Source organism: Papio anubis, chromosome 9 (genome assembly GCF_008728515.1).
Source record: "Papio anubis isolate 15944 chromosome 9, Panubis1.0, whole genome shotgun sequence".
Taxonomy (NCBI): Eukaryota; Metazoa; Chordata; class Mammalia; order Primates; family Cercopithecidae; genus Papio; species Papio anubis.
The window spans coordinates 60513803-60523134 of record NC_044984.1 but is presented as its reverse complement, the minus strand read 5'-3'; the positions used below and the strand labels follow the sequence as shown (position 1 = coordinate 60523134).

Sequence of the window (9332 nt, the reverse complement as noted above, 5' to 3'; positions counted from 1 at the left end):
AGGATTCCAAAATCCCGCCTCTCAAGGCTTCTTGAGATATTTTGTCTCCCGGCATGCACTGCGTCCGGCCCGGGTGTCCTCTGCCCGGAAGACGGAAGTGCAAAGACTTCCGGTCGGCGTGATCCTGAGGCGTGTGTGTTGGTTTTTCAGGTGAGTTCGGTGCGTCACCGGTCCAGTGAGACAGGGGACTTGGGACTTGATTCCGCCACCCCTGGAGAATTTCGTTTCTTGACACTTCGTGGGCTATACTTGAGCTCCGGTCCGGCGATGCAGGCCTTGGTTGAGGGCGAAGGTTCCCCGTGCTCTTCTTGGTGGGGGCCCTCCGGCTTCCGAGTGCACTGGGTAAAGTGGAGCCCTCTCCCCTGTTGTTTACTCCTGCTGAAGTTAACTTCGGCCCTCAAGGTTGTTTACCGCCCGCTTTCCTAGCCCCTCGCAAGGGTTGAGTTATGTAGACAAGGGAGCGGAATGAGTTGGTGATTGCCGGCGTTCAAAAAATGTTAGTCATTCGTTCAACAAGTATGCAAAATTCTGTGCCCTGGGAAAAAGACCTTTCCTTCTACCTTCGTGGAGTCTGCAGTCTGGGGAGAGGGTGGGGGGTGTGACAGAAAACAGTAGTTTCAGGTTGTAACACCTATTAAGCAGGGAAGGGAGCTTACGGAAGTCAGAGGAGTCCTTTCTGAGGTATCGAATGAAGGAGCAAGCCTTGAGAAGAGCAGTTGCCAGGCATAGGGACAGCAAACGTGAAGGCACTGACTTAGAGATAGTTTGGACTGTTTTCAGACGTAGTTGGAGCCTGCGGGGATGGGGATGGAGAATGAAATGAAATAGAGTTGAAGGAGGCAGGGGACAGATAACAAATAACCTTGTAGATCTTGAATATATATGAGGGAGGTCTTTAAAGAACTCGAAGAAAGGCAGTGAATGCTCTTTCAAAAGATCACACTGAGCACCTTGTGGAGGATTTAGGGCCCACTGAGTGGAAAGAAAACAAGAGTAGGAATAGGTAAGTGTAGAGTCGTTAAGTTGGCTTGAGAGGATGGATAATGAAGATGAGGTGAAGTGTTAAAAAAATCGTTTTGTAGTTTGTAAGCTGTTGCGTAAATGTAAGGTGATGACGCTCTTGCATTCTGGGGAAATTAAATTTCTGTATTTTGTAAAGAAATTCAAGGTGCTTTCAGAATTGGTTTGATTTATAGTTTGCTTATGACTACAAGTTTGATACCTTAATTGTTATTTAGTGACTGTATGTACCATGTTGATCTTCATATAAGTTGCATGTTGTCATAAAAAGTGAACAGATTGAAGAGTTTTACTTTTCACTTGTTTTGTAAAGATATCTGTTGGCCTGGTTTTCTAAGGATTTGCCTTTTTTCTTTTTTATATTAAAGATTTGCTTTTGAATGTATATTTTTGTTAACTTCAGGTAAAACATGGCTAAAAGCTTACGGAGTAAGTGGAAAAGAAAGATGCGTGCTGAAAAGAGAAAAAAGAATGCCCCAAAGGAGCTCAGCAGGCTTAAAAGTATTCTCAAACTAGAAGGTGATGTTTTAATGAAAGATGTTCAAGAGATAGCAACTGTGGTGGTACCCAAACGCAAACATTGCCAAGAGAAAATGCAATGTGAGGTAAAAGATGAAAAAGGTGAGTGTGCTGCTTCTTTTTCTTTCTTTCTCTATTTTTTTTTTTTTTTTTTTTTTGAGGCAGGGTCTCCTCCCTTTGTCACCTAGGCTAGAGTGCAGTGGTGTGATTATAGCTTCCTGCAGCCTTGAATTCCTGAGCTGAAGCAGATTCTTCCCACCTCAGCCTTCCAAAGCACTGGGTTACAGGCATGAGCCACAGTGCCCAGCCCCTCTGCTTCATTTAAAAAAAAAAAAAAAAAAAATCTATCAAGTCCGTTCGTGTATATAGGTATGTTTTGGATTATTTAGAGTGGGTCTTTGGTGCTTATACAGTAGCCTCCATGTCTCAGGAATAAATAGTTCTACAGGAGTAGACAAATCTAGACACACTCTGGTTGGAAGGGTACACAGTTCACTCAGGGCCTAGGCAGCATAGGTCTTCATTTTATTCTTTGTAAGATCTAATTCCCATTCTATGAGTCCTATGCCCTTATGCTATTTTCCTGAAAATCACTGGGTTTCAGTATTTCATTTTGACAGATTCTAGGAACCTTTGTGTCTTAATCATGAAGTGATTAAGACTTAATGCTGCTTTTTGCACATTTAATGCACCAATTTGGCAGCAAACTAAATTAAGCATTTGCAATACCCAGACTTTAAAATAGAAATACATTTATTTGATGTCTTATGCCCAAGGAAGAGAGCAGTATTCTCAATCTCGCAAACTTAGGGATTTTTTTTCCCTTTAAAAATCACTGTTTTTAACTTTTTCTTCTTCCCATTTCATCCTTCTCCCACTCCATATGAATAAAAATTACAAAAAGCATTTAACTTCAACTTCTGTGAGAAAAAGGGGCCAACGAACAGAAATATCCTCATCTTTCCACTACCCAAGTCTATAAGAATTCAGATGTATAGGCTGTTTTCCCTTTTTTATTAATGTTCTCTCCAAAGCCAGTTTCTCCACTTGTGTTCTGAATCCTCTCCCCCATTACATTCTCAGGGGTTGTACTCATGGCATCTGCCTTATCAGTCTCCTCCACTGGGTCACATCCCAGCATAGATGTGTTCTGGGATGTTCAATGTCAAAAGAAAGAAAGAAAAATTTCTCCCTTGACCTCAAGTTCTCTCAATCTGCTGCTTTATTTCAGCTGTCCTTGAAACTTTTTGAAACACTTGCCATAACTTGCTGTTTTCATTTCCTCACACACACGTCACCCCTCCCTATTGGTTCTTTTTGGTTGTTAAGACAAAATCCATATAACATAAAATTATGCATTTTAAAGTGTACAGTTCAGTGGTATTTAGTACATTCATGTTGTTGTGCAACCGTCACCTCTAGTTCCAAAACACGTTCCTCACCCCAAAATAAAACTTAACACCCATTAAGGAGTCTGTCTCTCCTCCTCCTACCCCCAGCCTCTGGCAACCACTAATGTGCTCTTTTCGTGTGTGGATTTACCTGTTTTGAATATTTCTTACAAATGGAATCATATAATACCTTTGTGCCTGGCTTATTTCCCTTAGTGTGGTGCTTTTGAAGGTCACCCACATTGTAGCATATATCAGTACTTCCTTTCTTTTTAAGGCTAAATAATAGTCCATTGCATGTACCATGTTTCATATCTGTTCAGCAGTTGCTGGACATTTAGATTTATTTCCCTTTATGGGTGTTGTGAATATGCTGCTGTGAACATTCAGGTGCACAAGGTTTTGTTTGATAAGTGGAATTGCTGGGTCAAATGGTAATTCTTTTTGATATTTTCCACATCAGCCACACTATATTACATTCCCACCTGCAGTGTTTGAGTATTTGAGTTTCTTCACATCCTCACTAATACTTGTTTTCCATTTTTGGATTATAGTCATCTTAGTGGGTATGAAATAGATTCTCATTGTGATTTTGATTTGAAGTTTCCTAATGACTAATGACGTTGAATGAACTGTTTTTTTTGTTGTTGTTGTGTTGTGTTGTTTTGTTTTGTTTTTTGAGATGGAGTCTCACTGTTGCCCAGGCTGGAGTGCAGTGGCATGATCTCAGCTCACCACAACCTCTGCCTCCCGGGTTCAAGCAATTCTGCCTCAGACTCCCAAGTAGCTGGGATTATAGGCATATGCCACCATGCCCAGCTGAATTTTGCATTTTTAGTAGAGATGGGATTTCACCGTATTGGCCAGGCTGGTCTTGAACTCCTGACCTCAAGTGATCCACCTGCCTCAGCCTCCCGAAGTGCTGGGATTACAGGTCGTATGCTTATTGACCATTTGTGTATCTTTTTGAAGAAAGGTCTACTCAAGTCTTTTGCCTCGTTTTTCAGTTACGTTGTTTGTCTTTTTTTATCGGGTTGTTAAGAGTTCTTTATATGTTCTAGATACCAGATGCCCATCCACTCTTGATTCTTTTGGATTGATCCTGTTTTCTTTTCTCTCCTGTTCTCCTGTTTTCTGTTTCTTTTGTTATACCCTCTAATTTCCTTGACCTTGTATTCTGGTTCTTATTATTTGGTTTACTCTTATATTTTTGATTTCTAAAAGTTTTTCTTTTTTTTTTTTACTGTTCCTTTTTCTTTTTTTTCCTTTTTTTCTTTTTTTTTGTTTTTTTTGTTTTTTGAGACAGAGTCTCGCTCTGTCTCCCAGGCTGGAGTGCAGCAGTGCAATCTCAGCTCACTGCAAGCTCCACCTCCCGGGTTCACACCATTCTTCTGCCTCAGCTTCCCAAGTAGCTGGGACTACAAGCGCCCGCCACCTCGCCTGGCTAACTTTTTGTATTCTTAGTAGAGGCAGGGTTTCACCGTGTTAGCCAGGATGGTCTCGATCTCCTGACCTCATGATCCGCCCACCTTGACCTCCCAAAGTGCTGGGATTACAGGCGTGAGCCACCACACCTGGCCTACTATTCCTTTTTCATAGCTTTGTGTTCTTTGTGTTTTGTAAATGCCCCTTGAGTCATGAATTCTGTGTTCTAAATGGGCTTATATCTTCTCTGATTTTCCTAAGGGTATTAATTACAGTTTGCTTTTGAAATTTTTATCTATGGTATGTATTGTGTGTCTTTCCTCTTGGAATTCCCTCCCAAGCCATTCCATTCCTTTACTTTTGTCTCTTTCTTTCATATTAGAAGCTTTTCTCAAATGTCTGGTGATCAGTGGTTGTTGTTTGTATTTAAAAGTGCAGCACCACAATGATAATTGGAAGCTGGAGGGAGACAAGATGTGGGAGAGGTTATATCAACTACTAGATGTATGGAAGAATTGGAATGGCTCCAGGAGGTTTTATTCGGAGACCTCTTATATCAGAATCTGTTAAGTCTTTTTTTTTTTTTATCATCATCCCCAAAGGGAAATTCTTTTATGTCCTGCCTGGGGAATGTCTGGATGCCCCTATTCTTAGATATTTTAGGAGCTAAAGGTTGGTGGGACTGAGACTGAGGGAGTCTCCACATTTAGTAATCTATGTGTTATCAATTTGGTTCTCATCTCTACCCTCAAGTTCATGTTTTTCCTTATTTCTACTCTTTCAACTGCCTGCCTAATTTCTTAAGCCATAAACCTAGTAGTCATCCTTGATTCCTCTTTCCTTTATTCCCCACATCTAAACCATTAGCAAGTCTTACTGATTGTCCTAAAAATACGTTAGAAATCCGTATCCATTTTTCTCCTGCTTTCACCTTGATTCAGATGGCTGTCATCTCTTGCCTGTACTATTATTGGAGCCTTTTTACTTCTCACTTCCGCTCTTGTTCCCTTCTCATTTATCTTCTACATATCCACCAGTGTGATCTTTTCAGAAGGTAAATCAGATTATATCACTGTCATGCCTAAAAACCTCATTATCTTAATGTGTTCGTACCAGCGCCTACCAGTTCTTTTTTTTTTTTTTTTTTGGAGACAGGATCTCATTTTGTTGCCCAGGTTGAAGTATAGTGGCTGTTCACAGGCGTGACCAAGCCCACAACAGCCTTGAACTCCTGGCCTCAAATGATCCTCCCACCCCAGTCTCCCAAATAGCTGAGACTACAGATGCCTATAGATACTATACCTGGCTGAGGTTTTCTTTCTGTTTGCTTAGTTATTCTCCCCTCAACAGAACATCGTAAACTCTGTCAGAGGTAGGAGCTCATATGGACCACTATATCCCCACAAACTAGAACAGCACCTAAAATAATCATTCAACACCTAGTTATTGATTGGCTGTTATATACCAGACACTATTCTAGATACTGTGGAAACAATGATGAATATCTAATATAATGCCAGGTAGTCAAGATAATAGAAGACCTTGTGTATCCTGGTAAAGAGGTCCCAGTGAAGGACTCTGGACGTGTCCTTCACAGTGGAGAAGGTTGTAGATGTACCACAGCATGCTTGCACTGAGCTTCCTGCCAAGTCTCCTATCAGTAGAGCTGGATCTCTGAGTGTTACCTAGCTAGGAAAAGTATGCCAGCCCCAGGATGTGTCCAGGTCTTTCTTCTCTGTTGAGTGCCTGTCTCTCCCATTACAACCCTGCTGCTGACTACTCCATCGAGTTCATTCGAAGTTCGTTCTCAGTTCATTTTAATTTAGTTCAAGTTCATAAGAAATGGCCAGACATTCCTAATCAGTTCATTACATCTAAGGTCTATCCCTTAGAAGTGTAGGTGGGCTTACTGGCTTAACTCAAGGAATCACTTAATATGAGAAATGTTCTTGTAACTCACATGTGCTCAGAACCATATATCTACTAATGTACTAACTCAGAAGCATGCATCCTAAATGTTTCCTATTTAACATTATTATTCTAAGGAAGATCATGCCAACATTCTTTAGAAAGTTTTTTCTTCTCTATTTTCGGTCTACCTTCAGTTCTAGTGTTCTGATGTTCTCAGTGCATTAATATGCTCAGTGCATTAATATGTATGCTAATACACGGGGTGGTTTTTTTTCATACATGATGTTAACAGTTTTTCCATCTTTTTATGCAGATGACATGAAAATGGAGACTGATATTAAGAGAAACAAAAAGACTCTTCTAGACCAGCATGGACAGTACCCAATATGGATGAACCAAAGGCAAAGAAAAAGGCTGAAGGCAAAGCGAGAGAAAGGAAAGGGGAAAAGCAAAGCAAAAGCAGTGAAAGTGGCAAAGGGTTTGGCCTGGTAGACTCTTAAAACCTTGGAAAATGCCACACGGGATAGATGATGGATTAGAATGTATACACATGTATATTTTGATTTCAGCTGCCACCAAATGAAAACTATTTGTTTTCCTATTTTAACTTGGCCTTTTTTCTGCAGTTCAAACCCAGCATAACTCCTCAAGTTTGTTTTGGGAACTTAAATAAAATATTTTCTTTGATACATCCAAGCTCTACTGATACTTTAATTGGATGCTACCCAATATCCAGTTATAATCAGGCCTCAAAGTTCTGTCAGTTATTAATGTGGTTAGACGTTCTTACAAGTGGTAATTATAGTCAGTAGAGATAAAACAGATGATGTACTGACAAATTTTTGTGAACTTAGATTTAAAGAAAGCTGTTGTATAATCATACCATTTAAAAATACAACATTAGGCCTGGGCACGGTGGCTCACACTTGTAATCCCAGCACTTTGGGAGGCCGAGGCAGGCGGATCACCAGGTCAGTTCAAGACCAGCCTGGCTAATATGGTGAAACCCCATCTCTACTAAAAATACAAAATCAGTTGAGCATGGTGGCACGCACCTGTAGTCCCAGCTACTCAGGAGGCTGAGGCAGGAGAATCGCTTGAACCCAGGAGGTGGAGGTTGCAATGAGCCGAGATTGCCCCACTGCACTCCACCCTGGGCAACAGAGCAGGACTCTGTCTCAAAAAAAAAAAAAATACATTAATGGATCTTATAAAGTACTTGTGTGGAGCTTTGATTCCACAGAATAAAAGATATTTTGTGTGTAGATCTTCAAGTTTGATTTTTTTTTTCTTTCATATATGCTTAAGGTTTTTTAGCCCTAGAGAAGACCAGATTCTTCAATTAAATGTTTTCTTGTCTTAATTTTAGGTAGAATATTAACATATACAAGTCAGTATGATTTTTAGGAAATTAGAACATTTCAGGTTTTTCATGGAAACTGATTTAATGTTCTTTAGTGTTCATGTGTAGCCTAATATAGTATCATGCAGCATTTCCCAGAGTGTGTTCTTCAGAATCATTTTCTCTCGATGCTTGGTTAAAAATAAATAAATTGTGTTCATGTCAATTTGGGAAATGCTACATACTTGATGATTTACAAAAGATTTTAATTTAGGATTAGAATAATCCTACAGGGTTCCAGCGGTAAAGAAACCTGTTTAACTTCTACTCTTTGAAACTAGTTTTCTGAGAAATGCTTTTTGGTTAAATCTGTCTTACTACAGTTTGCTAAATTCACTTTTATTTAAATTTACTTTTAGTTAAGCAATCTAAACCTAGCATTCCCTCTGAATTTCACTATAATCAGATTAACCATCTCATATGTTAACTGGAACAACCAAATACTGAGTGCCTAGTATGTGCCAGGGACTTTCCAGATGCTTGGGACAGATTGAATAAGATAAGATTTCAGCTCTCATAGGGCTGGGAGCTGTGTATCTGTTTAGAAGAGGATGTTAACTTCCCAGGAGAACTCAAGTAAAATGTGCGATATATTAGAATAAGGCCACTTGGTCATGAGGTCACAAACTTTTGTGTCAGGCACACTGCTAAATTGGGCACAATACAGAGATAAAGAGGACATGACCCAAATGTTTCAGAAAATTTAAACTTATAAAATTTGATGCCAGTAAACTCTTGGAATTATTTAAATATAGTAGGCTTTTCTCATTTTTCTCAATAGTTTACTGAAAAGTTGGTAGATAACTTTAAATGCTTAAAATTTCTTTACAGCTAAGATATGAATTGAAAGACAGATGTCGTTCATGACTTTTGTTGCCTTTTGGTGTAGGTATGAATTACAATAGCATTTGTGAGGGAAAAGTGGATATGTACATTTTTATTCATAAAATAAAAAAATTGCAAACATCCAGTTAAGCCACTGACAATATCAGCCTATAAATACACTAGCTGAATTATTTACGTTTTTTTTTTTTTTTTGAGTTGGGGTCTCACTCTGTCACCCAGGCGGGAGTGATTGGCACAAGCGTGGCTCCGCTGCAACCTCCACCTCCCAGGCTGAAGTGATTTTCCCACCTCAGCCTCACCAGTAGCTGGGACTACAGGTAGGTGCCACCACGCCCAGCTAATTTTTGTATTTTTGTAGACACAGGGTTTCACCATGTTGCCCAGGCTGGTCTCAAACTCTTGGACTTAAGTAATCCACCGGACCCAGCCTCCCAAAGTGCTGGAATTACACGCATGAGCTACCACACCCAGCCTAATGTAGACATTTTTTATGATTTTTTAAAAAGGGGGCTGGCACCAAATTCCACCACTTTGGGAGGCCAAGGCAGGTGGATCACCTGAGGTCAGGAGTTTGAGACCAGGTGAAACCCTGTCTCTACTAAAAATACAAAGTTAGCTGGGCATGGTGGCAGGTGCCTATAATCCCAGCTACTTGGGAGGCTGAGGCAGGAGAATCACTTGAATCTGGGAGGCGGGGGTTGCAGTGAGTCAAGACCACACCATTGCTCTCCAGCCTGGGCAAGAGAGCGAAACTCCATCTCAAAAATAAAGTCTACATCAGTGATATTACACACTTGGCACTTATTTACATTTTGGCA

The 9332-nt window shown here is 40.2% G+C and overlaps 1 protein-coding gene across 1 annotated transcript; it reads left to right on the top strand.

Moving 5' to 3' along the window:
• The first annotated feature begins 48 nt into the window (after positions 1-48).
• Positions 49-6957, top strand: LLPH (LLP homolog, long-term synaptic facilitation factor). Its single transcript, XM_003906737.4, has 3 exons — positions 49-150; positions 1424-1641; positions 6580-6957. The coding sequence occupies exons 2-3, from the start codon at positions 1431-1433 to the stop codon at positions 6756-6758; spliced, it is 390 nt and encodes a 129-aa protein (XP_003906786.1). The 5' UTR covers positions 49-150; positions 1424-1430; the 3' UTR covers positions 6759-6957.
• Positions 6958-9332: the final 2375 nt, after the last annotated feature.

Coding starts and splice junctions, on each gene's coding strand:
- LLPH (XM_003906737.4), top strand. CDS start 1,431: ATGGCTAAAAGCTTACGGAGTAAGTGGAAAAGAAAGATGCGTGCTGAA. Junction 1,642..6,579: donor TGAGGTAAAAGATGAAAAAG/GTGAGTGTGCTG, acceptor CTTTTTATGCAG/ATGACATGAAAATGGAGACT.